This window comes from Primulina tabacum, chromosome 1, assembly GCF_025594145.1.
Source record: "Primulina tabacum isolate GXHZ01 chromosome 1, ASM2559414v2, whole genome shotgun sequence".
Lineage (NCBI taxonomy): Eukaryota > Viridiplantae > Streptophyta > Magnoliopsida > Lamiales > Gesneriaceae > Primulina > Primulina tabacum.
In genome coordinates, this window is record NC_134550.1 from 1,691,925 (window position 1) to 1,709,161 (window position 17,237).

Sequence of the window (17,237 nt, forward strand, 5' to 3'; positions counted from 1 at the left end):
ATAAATATCCTTAAATATGACAAGATACATAAAATAAAAAAATTCAAATTAAACTATTTTTTAATTTATCTCATGCTAATTTATTTTTTATTTCACAAATTTCCAGTCAAGTGATATTAGGTACCATAGGAAGGAGTCAGACTTAGACATAATTATAATAATGCTTAATCAAAGATAAAATTTGTCCTTAAGTCATTGTTTTTGCAACAATTATTTGGTCGCATACGTTTGATTAGTTTATTGATTGCCATACAGAACACATTGGATAAAATTACCTCCGCCCTTTGAATTTTCTTGTAAAAATCAACTCAAGCAATTTGGTTGCTACAAATCAATGTTTTTTTTTAAAATATATTATAAATTATATGGCGAAACAAAAGTATCTTATGGAAAAATAAAAAAAAGTCTTTAAATTTATTTATTTTAAAATATTTCGAAAAAAAAACTATGTTTGCATTATTATAATTAAATTACAAATAAGGTTAAAAACAATCTACATTCAATCATACAAACTAATGAAAGAATTAAGTCCAAATCGAACCTCGACCGCAGTTTGAACAATAGTTATATTGCGGAATATCTAGTATTTTATGTACTCTTAATTAATTAATCTTTCGGAAATCAATGGAAATTAAAATTTTTGTTTTTAGGGAAAGGTCAAAATCGTCATTCGGCATGTTAATAAAGACAAAAACTTGTGTAAGACTGTCTCATAGGTCGTATTTTGTTAGACGAATATCTTATTTGGGTCATTCATGAAAAAATATTACTTTTTATGCTAATAATATTATTTTTTATTGTGAATATCGATAGGGTTGACCCGTCTCACAGATAAATATTCGTGAAATCATCTCACAAGAGACCTACTCGTTAATAAATTAAGTGGAGCAACAGTTTCTAAACTTTCTTTGTGTAATTCACATTTTGCTATTTCAACTAACTATGTTTAGGTTTATTATTTATTATCTTATTTTACGAATAAACCGGAGTCTAAATATATACCGTTTGTGAAACTTTTCTCAAACAAAATTTAAAAATTATATAACATAATATATAATTTAACGTTGTTAATTTTTTAAAAATAAATTATCACTATCTATAAATTAATTATTTAAATAAACTATTTGATCGTACAAGTATACAAAAATATCGGATTTAACTAAATAAATTGTTATTCTTTTGTTTTTGGAATTTAAGTAAACGAATGGAAAGCACAGTGAGTATGTGAGAGAAAATTTAACTCTACAAACAAAATATAAATATGGTGTACACAGAAATAATAATCACCTTCGTCATACATACGAAAAAGACATCGCCCCCCCCCCCCCCCCCCCCCCCCCCACACACACACACACATGTATATAATATTTTTATTTGTTCTTTCTTTCTTTGGAGAAGGCGATTGCAGAGAACAGGACTCTCGCTAGTTTTTGCAAAGAGATAGAAAAGGAGATAAATAGTTAGACAGAGAGTGTGATAGAAACGACAGCCTCACGAATAGGAGACAGTGAGATTAAAAAAAAAAAGAAAAAAAGAAGAAGAAGAATTCTAGATTTTTATTTTTATATTTTGTTTTTAATTTTTTTGCTCAAATCCCAGAAAGAAGAAAACGATGTCTGATGCCTTTGTAAACCTTTACAACCTGACACTATAGTAGGTATGTATGTCTGTGTGGATTGATAAAGCTGAATTTGTAAGCAACAAAAAAGAAATAAACTCATAATTTGATGCTTTCGCTTTTGCTCCTCACTACCCTTTTTATTCTTCTCTTTTCATGTATTTTCATATGGGATACAGCTTTGGTTTCTGTCGAGTATTGAAATTCCAGTACGAGTTTTTCATTTCTTGATGGATTTGTTCACAGAATCAGCGGTTGATCGGTTTGCCGGAAATCGATGATGATGATGATGGAGATATGGGAATAGCAGTGGCTTGTGTGATTACTTATCGCTCACAAGATTACAATTCAATTCAATTCTTGGACAAGGAAATTCGACGAATCCTATGTCTCAAGCTTACCACCAAGGAATCTACAGTTTCTCGAATGAATTCGAGAGATCGCAACAAGAACAAGTACAGCAGCAAGCTCAGCAGCAGCATATAGCTCAGCAGATCCGAAGGGATAAACTGAGGATTCAAAGCTTCGACCCGCCGCCACCGTCGAACTTAGTCGGTATTGAAGAGAAAGAATCAGGTGGTGTGCTCCCAGTTTACGAAACTGTCGGGATGTTATCTGAAATGTTCAGTTTCCCGTCGGGAGGTGTACCTACGGTTACTGAGTTGTTGGAGAGTCAAATTTCACAGAGTTATCGGAATCCGAGGCCGCCGCCTACCGGAGCAGCTTCTGCTGCTGATTGGTTCTTACACCGTCAAGGGATGGCTGTAGGCGGTGGATTAGGAGATTCCAAGAATCAGATTTCTAGCATTAATGCGGATCCAGCAGCAGCCATGCAACTTTTCTTGATGAACTCACAGCAGCAAAGGTCTCCTTCACCATCTTCTTCACACCATCATCCTCCCCCTACTTCGTCCACTCTTCATATGCTGCTTCCTAACCATTCTTCTTCACCGAATTCTTCCAATCTCCAAACCTTTCACACCGCACCGGGAGCGGCTTTTGGTCAATTCACATGGGTTCCAAAGAGCGAGGACGAAATCAACCCTAATGAAATTCCGGGAGTAATGGAAGGACAAGGGCTATCTTTATCTTTATCCTCTTCACTTCAACACTTGGAAGCGGTGAAGGCCGAGGAATTGAGGATGAGAGAAGGAGGGATGCTATGTTTTGGGCAAGGCGGAGGGACCTCTAATTCTGTAGCACAGTATCAGTTCAATAATTTGAATGCCGGAGCCGCCACCGCCTCCTCCTCCTTACATCTGCAAGGCGGAGTAGTTGGTCAGAACTACCAGTTGCAGGTGGGGTTGGGGTCTTCTTTCGGAGCGGTCGGTATTTTGAGGAGTTCAAAGTACACGAAGGCAGCCCAAGAGTTGTTGGAAGAGTTTTGTAGCGTTGGAAGAGGTCAGTTCAAAAATAACAAACTCGGGCAGCATAATCACAACAGCAACAACGCTGACCCTAGTTCCAACCCCAGTGGCGGCGCCGGTGGTGTCAATTCTTCCTCTTCTTCAAAAGATCTCCCTCCTCTGTCAGCTGCCGACAGAATCGAGCATCAAAGAAGAAAGGTCAAACTGTTATCCATGCTTGATGAGGCATGTAATCTCTCTTTCCCTCTCCACTTTTCAGCCTAATCCTGTTTTTATTTAGTCCAATTCTTTATAATAAAATGCACCGGGACACAGAAAATTCCGGCAACTTCTTTAGGATATTTTATTACCGGCTTATGGAACAGGCTATATAATATTAAAAAAAAATCATTTTTAAAAGCATAAATGGTAGAATTAGTGGACACAATTAGGGAACTCTAGCTGGATTACAAGTTGGTGAGTGAACGCGAGACTAGGTAACTACCGGGACTGAAAAATATCCAGTTCCATCTGATTGGGTTTCATTTCAGTTGACTTGACATAATGAAGTTGGATTTTCTTCCATCGCTCGCTTTTATTTTTTGCGGCTTTTTTCCAATCATACAATACTTGTTTGTTCAAATAATCCCATATAAAAAAATCAAATTTTTGATGGCTGTATCGCCCAAAGACTGCATTACAGATGAGACAAAGGATATTCTTCCTTCACATCAGCAATCATTTCAGTGTACCATCCGATGATCTGATCCCATATATACACGCAGTTAGTATTTCGACTCTAGATCTTGTTATTTTATTAATAAAAATGAAAGAGTATTATTAAAATCATCTAACAATTATTAGCAAAATAATTTCTGTCCAGACATCTTGTCACGTACACTTGAATATTGTCAAAGTAATATATATAATCAGTAGTTTACGTTTTTGCAGGTGGATAGAAAATACAGCCGTTACTGCGAGCAAATGCAGATGGTGGTGAACTCATTCGACATGGTGATGGGCTTCGGCACGGCGGTGCCGTACACCTGCCTTGCTCAGAAAGCCATGTCTCGCCATTTCCGGTGTCTGAAGGACGCCATCGCCGCCCAGTTGAAACACACCTGCGAGCTGCTGGGAGAAAAAGATGGCGGCACCTCAGGGATAACAAAAGGCGAGACACCTAGGCTGAAAATCCTCGAGCAAAACCTGCGGCAACAAAGAGCATTTCATCAGATGGGAATGATGCAGCAAGAAGCGTGGAGGCCTCAAAGAGGCTTGCCCGATCGATCTGTCAACATTTTGAGAGCTTGGCTTTTCGAACATTTCCTGCATCCGTACGTTCTTCTTGCCCTTTTTACTTTACGTTATCTACAGTGATGTGCAGTAAGAAAAAAATTGAGTTTATCTTTACTATATAGGATCAAGAAAAGGAGTTAATCACTAAAGATTAATCATTATTGTGGAATTCTGTGATAAGGCAAATTCCTTCATGATTCGTGAAACTCCGCCTGGGAAACTGTTTTACTTTTTCGCCCTTTATTATTTTTCACCCCTTCAATTCTTTCTTGCTTGTGATTATCGTTTAAAGGTACTGAAATGCAGCCCCTGATGTTGTCCTTTCAATCAAAAAAGCTGAAAAGAGCGTTGTATTGTTTCCTTCCTTTTTTTCCTTCCCCTTTAATTTCATCTATTTATGTCATATAAATTTAAGATATATTATCATGCAATAACTTGGTGTTTTGACCATTTAATGCTCTTTTTCACAAGCTTCTGACTCTAGCATATTATGTCCTCATTAGTCTCTTTATTGCGTGATTCAATAATAATATATTTGTATAAAATACATAGCATTCAGAGAATACGATAAATGGATATGTCAAAAGAGAAGAGAGCAGAGACCGCAGCTGCCGACTTTAATTTCTGAATTTTTTGCCAGCCATTGGTGTAATTGCTATGTTCCTCCTAGATTGTCCCGCCCATGCAGCAACAAAAACTTTCTATAAAAAAAAGAAAATTTGATCTAACTACGTACATATCTCTCTTTTTGTTTTTGTTGCATAAATCCAAAATTAGTATAAAGTTTGATCGTCAAATTACACAGTTTTGGCAAGAAGGCTTCTGTTTTCTGAATCTAACGTCGTTTTCTTTCCTCTGATCACTTTTTCTAAGGTATCCAAGCGACGCAGATAAGCATCTGCTGGCTAGGCAGACTGGCCTGTCGAGGAACCAGGTATTCCTTTTCATTTTATCATCACATTTCCATAATCACGCCTTTTTCATCTGCTTTCTCTCTCACACATTAGCAATCCAAAAGCGGGTTTTCATGATTTTTGGTATCATTTATTACTCCTGTAGAGGGGTTGTTGAGGTGGGGTACGGAGTCGTGGGTATTGGCTTTGCGAGGATTTGCGTCTTTGTTATGTGATTTTTTTTGTTTCTGTTGGAGAAAAACCAAATTTTTTTAAATCCCTTTTAATGGGTTCTTTGGATTCTTTTCCCGGAAAGACAATTTTTCTGGAACAGAGAAAAAATAGCTGATAGTTATATTTAGGGTCAGATGAAATCAGACCAGTACATGAGAGTACGACATGAAAATTTCCCAGTGTTTAATACACATGCATATATGTATTTTTACGTACAGCATACACATTCAATGATCTCACCCCCTTTCAGTCTGTGGATTTCTACTGAAAATGGTGGGTTCAACTGGTTATATATAAAGTGATGCAGATTATGCAAAGAAAGTGGTTGAAATAAGTCTGTTTTCTTGGAATCAACCCTAAAAATGACACGAACATGCATCTACGGTGGAGCGCATTTGTCTTTTGCAAAGTTCTTAATTATTAATTTCTGCGGAATGGATAGACCTACATCGCATGTTGCATCATTAAATTCCTTTTAGCAGCGACATGTCGAATGGATCGGATAGCATTCTTCATATAGTTGATCTCATTAGAGTTCAAGTAGATATAATTCTTTATCTATAGAAACCTTTAATCGATGGATATCAATATCTAGTGATCAAACTATTTATTGAAATACAATTGCGACTGTATTTGAATTTACTTGAGAGACGACCTAGAGGAAGGCCGTCATGTCCCAGGATTATTCAGCATTTTAAACTCATTTGCATTGAATTGCGATGAATTTATTTAGTGGTTAATTATGGTTTTTTTTATTATTGTGTTATATGTATGTTTCTTCCAGGTTTCAAACTGGTTCATCAATGCAAGGGTTCGGTTGTGGAAACCCATGGTCGAAGAGATGTACCAACAAGAAGCCAAGGATGAGGCAGATCCACAGCGGGACCATAGCGGCAGCAGCAGCACCAGCGCAGCAGCTGCAGGTACCAACAGTAACAATGCACAAACTTCAACGCCTCACGCCACCACCACCTCCGCAATTACTCCTCCGTCTGCACGCAAAAAATCTCATGAAATCAATGCCCCAGAAAGCGACCCTTCATTCATCGCAATTAATAGGCAACGCTTCTCGGAAAACCAAGCCAGCAATAGCAACACTAATAACAATGCCGCCACGTCGGCGGCGCAATCTTTTCCGGGCATGCAGGAGGCTGACTCCGGCCTCACACATAAGCCCTCTACTGCAGAAGTCAATGAATCCTCCACGCTGATTAGGTTTGGGGCGAATGCGGGCGACGTGTCTCTTACGCTAGGATTACGTCACGCCGGAAACTTTCCGGAGAAGAGCCGGTTTTCGATCAGAGACTTCGGGGGCTAGCTGTTAGGTTAACTATCAAATCATTATTATTAATAAGATAGTATAATATAAATCTTGTCATATTCTCTCGTATGCTTTTCTTATTTTTGTTTCTTTCTGCTTTGATAAATTAATCACATTATTTGAGAATGTGTACAATATTTTACTAAAGTTGTATAGTTTAAATTTTGGGAAAATTAATTCTCATTACTAATTATATGTTCCTTCAGCACACACATATATATATATATAAATGTATATAAATTTATATATATACATATAGAAAATGTTGTTCATACTTCAAAAATTGTTAATATAACGGAAATTGTACTCTCTTTTTTTAAAAAAAAAACTTTTCATCACAAGAAAAATAATATTTTAGTGTACCTAAAACAAAAATAACTTCCCATATGAAAAATTATTACTGTTAAGTTATTGTCATATCCTACATATAAAAGAGATTAATATCACAATGCACGTATTGCGTGTTTATATAGTTTTTTTTTTTTAAAGAAGTTTTTAATCTCATCAACTTCTGCAACTAATTTGTGGAGTATTATTAGCTAGTACTTTTATAATTTGTTGTGGAGTAAGATAATATTGGCATTGATATACATCTATTTTTAAATGGAGTATGTCTCTTGTGAGACGGTCTCACGAATCTTTATTTGTGAGACGGGTCAATTCTACCGATATTCACAATAAAAATTAATATTTTTAGCATAAAAAGTAATACTTTTTCAGTGGATGACTCCAATAAGATATATCTCTCACAAAATACGATCCGTGAGATCGTCTCACACAAATTTTTGTCTTTTAAATGTATTGAATTTCGTTAAAATAATAATGTAATCGAATTTCAGTTTCAGTCCACTATATTTGTTTTTTTTTTTGACAATTTTTGTCGTTCTTCCTACATGACGCTGACGCGGCATCACTGTAGTACTGACTTTTGTAGTGTTGCATCAACACTCCTGATAAAAGGATAAAATTTTCTAAAACTAAAAATATACAACTAATTAGATTGAAATTTGATAAACATTGCAAAAAAAAAAAAATTTGAAACATAAATGATCAAAATTACAATTTATCCTTGATTTTATTATACAAATATAATATTAATTCCTAGATCGATTTCACACATAACGTGGCAAGATCCGTATAATTTTCTTTATAATGTCATTGCCACGAAACAACGAAAAATATATTGGAAAACAAAAAAAAAATTTGAAAAATGTTTATAAAAATTAAAAAAAAAATAGCAATCATCTTATCTAAATAAACAAGCCATGACTTCAATTAATTTATTCTACTAATGTAGTTAAACCACTAATGTACGTCCTATTAAAAATATGGAATGGATACTATTATAAAACACATTGGGGTTGTTGACTATTTAAATAGCGAAAATTGCTTCTTTTTTATTATTAATATTATTTGCCCTTTTGCGATTTTAATAATCTATGTTATCAAATTTTAGTTTACTTCATCACCCTTATTTTTTTTACAACTTTATTCATTTTTTCGACGTGACGCTAATATGTGCAGTGACACATCAGCAATCACAATGAAAAATAATTAAAATTTCAATGACAAAAAAAAATTGAAGATGGAGGCCTCAAATTGAAATTTAATAAATTCATAATACTAAAATCGCAAAGTGTTAAAATTACATAACAAAAAATGCAGCTTTTTCATTTAAATATTATATCATAATATATTAAATTATAAAATCACAATATTTTTTTGGGTTTGGAATTATTTCTCCTTCTATTTTATATGAACTTTGACTTCTTTACGTGCGTGTGTTATAACAATTAACAGTTGTCTATATTTAATTAATTAATTTATTAGTGGAATGCGTGCAAGAAATGAAGAGCTAAAATGACATCTAGGACTTTTAATTTTTGCAATATAATTTAGAATAAAATATATGTATATATAATTAACAAGTAAAAGACCTAATCAAATGCTCCGGTAGAATTCTCTCTGTTCAATTATAGAGGTAATGTAGTATAATAATTCTCAACCAAAAAATGTAAAAATATTATCTTTTGATATATATACATTCTGTTAAGATCGAAATTTAGACCTAACTCAACCCCAAAAGCTAGCTCAAGGGAGGAGGATTGTCCAAGACCATATATACAACTCCCAGGTATTTTATCCAACCGATGTGGGACAACTAACACACCTCCTCACGCCCATGAATGAATATCTGGAGTGTGAAGTTTACAAATGACTCAATTATAGGCAGAACATGTGACCCAACTATGAGCAGTCAAACACATAACGGTGGAACCTGAGCTCTGATATCATGTTAAGATTGGAACTTGGACCTAACTCAACCCCAAAAACTAGCTCAAGGGGGGAGGATTGTTCATGATTATATATACAACTCCTATGTATTTTATCCAACCGATGTAGGACAACTAACACATTCGATGTGTACGATTGATTAGACGTCATCATGAAAAGAAAATAAAAAGTATGACAAATCATATCTAATTATATAAATAAAAATATTTTTTGTCCTATAATTTCTAGGTTTTTTTGTTCCGTTGTTAGATAGTTAATATTTTTACTCCATTAATTTGCACATTATTTTTTCATTTTTTATCGTTTTTCACTAGATAACTGACGTGATATCGAAAAATAATGACTTATCACCTGAAATTATGACATGACGTCGAAGATTGCTACATGGCGGTAGATATTGTTGACATGTCTATTGTCACGTCAGCACTATATAGAAAAATGATTAAAATATAATGAAAGACTAGTATCACAATATGACCAAAAATAAAAAGCGTGCAAGTTACATGATCAAATATGTAATTTCACATATAATATATTTGTATCTATACAGATATATAAAGAATCTATTTGATCTCTTAGTATGATAATTTTTAAATGACAATGCTAACTAAAAAAGTAATTTGAATTTCTAAATGACAATACTACTCTTATCCTACAAACAAATAACATCACATATATATATATATATATATATATATATATATATATTTAAAAAACAGCACAATTTTCGTAATCTAAATATTAATATAACTCCAACAATAATTATTCATAAAAACCAATCGTGCAGGCATATAACATGTGTATATGTTTACTAGTAAATGTGTATGCAATTATTTTTTCTTCAATGTTATATACACAGTACGTTAACATGGAAGAGTAAAACTATGATCTCTCCACCAGATATATCAAATTTGTTTGGTGGAGAAAACGAAAGGGAAACAAATGCAAATAATATTTGAGAAGAAACAAGTTCCTTAAACTTTAGACATATTACCTGCAAAGCAACAATTACCATTTACCAGCTTGTTTGATTGTAACTGAGAATCAAATTCCATATGTGGAATATATATGGAAACATGTATTTAATAATTTATCTTCATTTTTAGAGTACTCAAGCAAATGAAATTTAATATAATTTTCTCCAAATGCTAATGACAACTTGTTAAATTAAGAATTATGTGAGGTTCGAGATGTTGGTCAGACATGAATCAACATATATGACAATGTTTGAAGTAAAATCGGGCATCTTCAAAATACATAAAAAGGGAAAACAATCATATTTCGAGTTTGGTCCTTTAGCAATCAAAACTTAGTTTTAGTGCAGTAAGTTTGCATTTTTAAGATTATATCAGCGATCGATTTTCTGCATAATGGATAAAATTCTACCTATAATCCTTGGTTCTTCATGTCAAACTCCTATTTATGGGAATCTCCGGTAGATATTTCTTCGTCACAATAAATTATATTATCAAACTCATAAAACTTATATTTGTCTTTTTTTGGGTAATTATGATCAATTTTTCAACGTGGCGATGACCTGATGACGACGTGAAGGTCAGTATAAAATGTTACATGAAAAAAAAAAAAGATTAAAATTAACAAAATTCGAAAAACAAAAAAAACCAAAATTACACAAATAAAAAAGAAGTTAAACAACAATGTTTCCTTAAACCAATTCGTGGCCTAGCTAAACACATACTTCTTTCTTTTTCCCAAACAATGATGATCCAGCAGGAAACCTAGGATGGCCGCAAATTACATGTGAATTAATGTTGTCAATTGTTTTTACTTCTTAACCAACCAAAACATATATGTATTGAATTCGCTGTCGGAAAATAAATAGTTTTGTACGAATGGGTAGTCTTGAATTTGAGTCAGGATGCCTCGATTTAAACACATTATACATATAACATACACACGCGCACAGAAAAACAAAAAATGGTATATTGTTTGAAAGCCCAAACACAATAATCACATAAATAATTATATCATATCAAATAAAATATTAAACATAATATAAGTTATTGTATTGTTAAATATAGTCTAGTTTTATCTTTTAATAATTATATTATATCAAAGTAATATTGTTATTTTTTTTCAAATTTATTTACAGGTATTTTGTTTTGATCATATTATTAGTTAATTCATGATCATGATCCACTAATTTTATTTTTTATAATTTGAGTCTTTTTTCATTGGATTCAGCACATTACGATGAGAAATGATTACGTGACATTAAAAATTGATAATGCGTCATTGAAAATTGTTGGAGTGCCTCCGAATATCGATGATATGTCATAAATCATGTCAACATTTCCGTGAAAATTGACCAACATTAAAATAAAAAACACGTAAATTAGTATGCTAAAATTATAAATTAACTAATAACACGATAAAAATAAAAAAAAAAAAGTAATTTACCCAACTAAAAATATAATTTCCCGATTGTCAAATATTTTGCTTTGGTAGTATAAGCCAAATAAAATAATATATTACTCACCTTACGTGGATTCTGGCATCTGTAGCCTAGGAATTTACAACGGATTGAGAATAATTTCTTTGTCTGGCATTAATACCAATAAATTATTATATATCTAATTTAGTTTGTCCTAAAAACATATAAATCAAATGAAAATCTCGATTATAATTTTTATTTTATAAATTCATGATTATTGTTATTTTTTTATTCGTCATTAAATATTATTATTATTTATTAGGAAAAATAAAAAGAAAGAAAACAGCGTAAATCCGCCAAAGAATCTAAAAAATTGGTATAGAGAGTTAGAGACAAACTGTCAGATTCTACCAACTTACTGAAAAAAAATTTTGAAGGTAATTTTTACTGAATTTGATCAACCACTTTATTAATGGGCCCTTTAAATAGGACTAATCGACAACTACACGGGGCCCTCAAATTGGGTTGCTTTGGGCCTAAAAAATTGGACCCCTTTTTCAACGATTTAAGGTCTTTTTCTTATATTTCCAGTTTCACATATTAAAATAATTTTATTATTTTTTTATGTAGATGGAATTGAAGTTTGTGTTTAATTGTTTTGGTAAAAATTTAATATGAATCTCGTATATTCTCCTTTTAACATAAAATTTCATATAAAATCGTCTCACGGATTAATTTTTGTGAGGCAAATATCCGATTCAATCTGACTCATGAAAAATATCATTTTTATGTTAAAAATATTAATTTCATTGTAAATATAAAATTAACTGACGGCTCTCACATATATAGATTTGTGATACCTTCTTGTAAGAGATTTTTTCCTTCTTTAATTGAAGGTTTAAAGGCTATGTTGGGGTGCTCATTAAAGGCTTTAAATTGAAAAATCGACCGAGACTGTGAATTTCCTATTTAGTTTGTTTAAGGGTTTTTCAGCCGGTTTCAATTTTGAGTTCTTCAGTTTGATTTTTAAAATTTAAAAATTGTGAAAAAACGTATCGATTATTTTACATTTAATATATGCAATATTAAAATAGTTAATTTTTTATATGTAAAATATTAAATTAGTTTAAAAGGATAATATACCGATGCAAAAGACTGAACTTTAATACAAAATATTTAATTAATGTTTTTAGTCATTATATTATATTTAATTATGTTATTATATTTTGATAATTATAAAATATTTGATTTTTTAGAGATCTTAAATGAATATTCAAATTTTTATTAGGAAATCATAAGAAAAACTCACAACTTAATGTATTTTTCAGTTTATTACTTAAATCATATAAACCAAACCAAGTAACCAAGTCATAATAATAATTAAAAAATAGTAGGTCTCTTCTGGGACGGTCTCACGAATCCTTATATGTGAGACGAGTCAACCCTACCGATATTCACAATAAAAAGTAATATTCTTAGCATAAAAAATAAAAAAAAATTTGTGGATGACCCAAATAAGGTATCCGTCTCACAAAATATGACACATGAGACCGTCTCACACAAATTTTTGCCATTAAAAAAATAACCAAACCATACCAAAATAAAATGATTTGTTCGTCGGATTAAGCATTTGAAAAATGGAATCAAAATTTGCCAAAATCAAACCGAAACAACCGTTGCAACTTGCACATGCTTAATTAATGTCACGCAAGTGTTGGCAACTTCTTGATTGGACCAGAAAATCTTACAACTCGAAGTATATTAATAACCAAACATTAATTAGTCACATTTAAGGTAGGAAATTACAAGAAAACCAATTATATTATACTAACTTAAAAGACCAGGGCATACAAATATATTGCAAAAACTTGTGTAAGACGATTTCACGGATCGTTTTTTGTGAAACATATATCTTACTTGGTCATCTATGAAAAAATATTACTTTTTATGTTAAGAGGATCGATTTTTATTGTGAATATCGATAGGTTTGACTCGTCTCATAAATAAAGATTCGTGAGATCATTTCACAAAAAACCTACTCCAAAGATTTTCATTGCTATATTTTTATTGGTATAGATATAGATAGATTAGAATAGATATAGACTAATTTTTTACAAGTTTGTGGTACTTTTTTTTTAACAACTTAAACTACTTCAACCAAACCAAGCTGCCTTGAACCATTGGGAAGAATGCAAATTGTCGTCCAAGCTTCGTTTGTCTTAGTTTACAATAACAAAAACTAACTCATTATTTTAGAGAAAATAAACATGATATTCACCTTAATAGAGTATGTAAAATCTTGAATTTGACAATTACTCAATCAGATGACTTCGCTTTACTATAGAAATTCAGTCGATATATGCAACACCAAGAGGGGAGTACATTTAAAAACTGCATATGGGGAGTTCAATTTTTAAAGATCAGATTAAATAATAAAGTCACAAAAAGATCCAAATTGTGACTGAAAATACCAAGATTCTATTGTTCAACCTCCATCTTTGAAGTTGATGTCCTTAGGCCATCATCTCCCTGCGGGAGAATCTCAAATTCGGCATATGGCCTGATAAAAGTCCTCCTCCACCACACTTCGAAAGTTCGCTGAAGATTGGGGCAGTCGTCACCGGACTTCAAAAAACTACCTAGCCAAGAGAGCAAAATGCCTTTCTGATCCTCTAGAGGCAGTGTGAGGATTGTCCTGCCTAATCCTTCCTCCACAACGGTACGATCAAATGATCTGCAGCTGTGTAGCAACCACTTGTAGTCATTGATCAGTGGCTGTAGCCACGTTTGAATCAACAAATGTCGTGTATCTTTGGATGGAAGCAACTCCCCTCTCCCGATTCCGATAAATAATCTTGCTGTAATCGAGCTAACATGGTGGCGAATCGGGGTTGGAAGTTTTGTGTGTAGCGAAGCCAATTCTTGCTGAGTTGACCATATTGTAGCAAACTCATCTGCCGCTTGTCTGCTGGCTAGTATGTCGAGCAACCATAAGAGGTTATCGGATTCGAGAACCAATAACTTCACCACTGGGTCCCTGGTATCTAAACATTTGTTGCAAAACTCGGGCGCAGTAGCTTGTCTGAACAGAGACACCAAAGAATGCAAGGAGCTTTCGCAAGAAGTGTAGATTGTTTCATTGCACAAGTGATTCGAGCCAGGAAGACTCTGGTTCTCTTTGAGGAGTTTAAGGACAGTGGATTTCATCTCACGTCGCCCTCTTTCCTCGTTGCTCTTCAGAACTAGATGTAATATGTGAGAAAGGGTGTCTTTTGGTGGATCTGAAAGTTCGGGAGAGACTCGTTTTAATACAGGTCCAACTCCTAATCCCTCACCTCGGAGACTTGAGACCAAAGACACGACCTTTTCTTCTTCATCTTCACCAACCCAAGGGACTGCTTCCAAGTACTCCAAACACGATTGGATGCACGGCATATAACCCAGTTGTTCAGCAATCTAAAAGAGAGTTTCCATCAGAATTACAGAATGCATTATAAACAGGGAGATAGCCTTAAAATATGTGAATCGGAATAATGGAAGCCATTGTAGAACAAATTCTTGATATAATTAGTCAAAGTCAGGCTAACTGAGATTTGTCTGAATAAATTCATCAGGATACCCATATACCAGCTCAAAGTCCCGAATTCTTCTACAGATTTAGAAAAATTCAAAAACGTAAACTATCACAAAAACATCTTTCAACTAGTATCTAGCTCACACAATATTTGAGAAACATATTGCGACTACCTTAAGGATGCGAAGCACACGTGACACGCTCTGCTTGATCAACTGTGGCTTCAGCTCTTTACAGTACATTAATCCAATAGTCTCAACATATATCTCAACATCTTCACAGTCTTCGACTTCAAGACACGGGAAGACAGGTTGCTGTTCAGAAATTTTCTTGGCAAAGTAACCACTATTTTCCAAGAGTATATTCCGGTGAACGCTCAACTTCACAGCAAGTCCCTGTTTTCCTAGCAAAATTAACTTCAAATCACTTGTTCCAGGTTCACCAAACTCAATCGTCAACTTCCTAGTCACATTTTCAAGCTTCGGCCGAGGAGCTCTCTCATTCTTCACCGGGGCATTATTATTAAGAACAGGCGCATTGGAACTTTCAGTGCTTGGTTCCTCAGTAACAAGATCTGTCCTCCTCGACACACTTCCGGACTTTTTCAGAGTCGCTGAGGTTTGCTTTCTCTCAACCGAAGTAGTACCATGGGGAGAAGGAGATGATCTGGGCTTGTTCAATGGAGGCTGTGTCTTTAGATTCTTTTGAAACACAGTGGGAGAAGGGCAACACCAAAATCCTTCGGGGGTCACAGCAATTGGAACATTTCTAATTTTGGTTTGAGCTTGGTCTACTCTCGGTACCCTTATTTCAGACATATTCAAGAACACTTCAAATCCCCAATTAAGTCGAAACGGATCTTTTATGAAGGAAACTAAACATGAAACCCCAAAAAAATCGGGAATATGCTAATAACTTCAAATAGTTTTGTCTTCTTATATTTGGCATCAGTAAAGATGAAGAACAAAAGTGCCCAAATTAGAACATGAAAATGTCACTCTCTCCGTCGCAAGAAAGATCAATCAAGAAAATCTAAACCACAACATGATATTTTTCTTCACCAAAAGCAAGAGCGCGAGAAATTAAAAGGAATTTTCTCTCTACAATTTCTGGAGAGCTTCACAGCAAAAATCCAAGAGATCACAAAAGAAGCGCAAAGATTGAAACTGACACCAATTTTATTGAAATTTCTTCGAACTCCAGAATGAAAAAGCAAAACTCACCAAGAAAAAGAGAAATCTGAGAGGGTTCTCTGAGAATCCCGTCTCTTTAACACTTTACTCAATGGCCCATGAGCCACTGAAAGTAATTGAAGAGGAAGCTATGATGTCTAGCATAAAGGGGACTGCTTTACCAAACCGGACTCAACACAGTTTTTTTTAATTATTATTTTCCCGAAGATCAAGAAATCTTGAATAAACAACTTGACACTAGCCAATAATCAGTGCAAGATGGAGTGGTGCAAAACAGGCTTGTTGATGCCTGTTTTTGTAACTTTGCAATCTGCACGTGACTCTGTGTCTGAAAAATGCTTTCTTGTTTTGAACAAGTAATTTTTTTTAATGATTTCATGCTATTTCCACAGACAATACACACACGAAAACAAACTCTGAGAGAACAAAAAGAGAGACAAGCATGCAAGAAGAGATGGGTTGCGTCACATTTCAATCTACTGTGCCTGGGACTTTGTGGCTTATTTATTGGTTGTTTGGAGAGAGACAGGAATCAATGGCTTTTTCTCGAAGACACCGTAGATTACAAGCCACGTCTTTTGGAACATGAGTAGTCTAAAATACCCTCTTTTTGTGGGCTTTGTGTGCGTGAGAGTGGAGGAGTCTATCCTGAAAGCAATGGCTTAAGCCTGAATATTCTTAATCAGACCACGCCTAGCAATTACGATGCCTGAATACAGATACCATCGCGGTATAATATGTTATTATTTGATGTTCAAGACATATTTATCAACTGTTGAACGTCCAGGTGATATCTACTCCTGATACAACCTTACTCGATGGTTCAAACTAATAAATTTTCTATGAAACTAGATACTTAACGAGAGTCCAATTTTAATTTGGCTATATGAAAATTATATAATTTTATAGTTTTAACAATGTCCAAATCAATTTTACACCCTTGAATTTTACATTAGGGTATGTTCAGTCCGCTTTTACGCTTGCGAGAACTCAACACTAATAAATATAAGTAGAAACTGTTGGTTGGTTTATTTTTTGATAAGATCATGATATATTTTTTAGGAGTTTATCT

General features: G+C 33.7%; 2 protein-coding genes across 2 annotated transcripts; one reads left to right on the forward strand and one right to left on the reverse strand.

The window, feature by feature from the left end:
* Positions 1-1,332: 1,332 nt before the first annotated feature.
* Positions 1,333-6,913, forward strand: LOC142550932 (BEL1-like homeodomain protein 2). Its single transcript, XM_075660016.1, is given in 5 exon segments — positions 1,333-1,988; positions 1,991-3,210; positions 3,916-4,298; positions 5,134-5,194; positions 6,172-6,913. Coding segments are annotated over 5 exon segments (2,271 nt in total). The 5' UTR covers positions 1,333-1,915; the 3' UTR covers positions 6,706-6,913.
* Positions 6,914-13,710: 6,797 nt separating this feature from the next.
* On the reverse strand, positions 13,711-16,675 carry LOC142551027 (BTB/POZ domain-containing protein At3g50780-like). Its single transcript, XM_075660104.1, has 2 exons — positions 15,146-16,675; positions 13,711-14,854 (listed from the first exon to the last, which is right to left on the reverse strand). The coding sequence occupies exons 1-2, from the start codon at positions 15,788-15,790 to the stop codon at positions 13,877-13,879; spliced, it is 1,623 nt and encodes a 540-aa protein (XP_075516219.1). The 5' UTR covers positions 15,791-16,675; the 3' UTR covers positions 13,711-13,876.
* Between the last annotated feature and the right edge of the window lie 562 nt (positions 16,676-17,237).

Bases quoted from the DNA above. Each gene is read 5' to 3' on its own strand.
- LOC142551027 (XM_075660104.1), bottom strand. From the start codon at position 15,790: ATGTCTGAAATAAGGGTACCGAGAGTAGACCAAGCTCAAACCAAAATT. The intron at 14,855-15,145 runs GTAGTCGCAATA...ACTCTCTTTTAG, and splicing joins GTGTGCTTCGCATCCTTAAG to ATTGCTGAACAACTGGGTTA.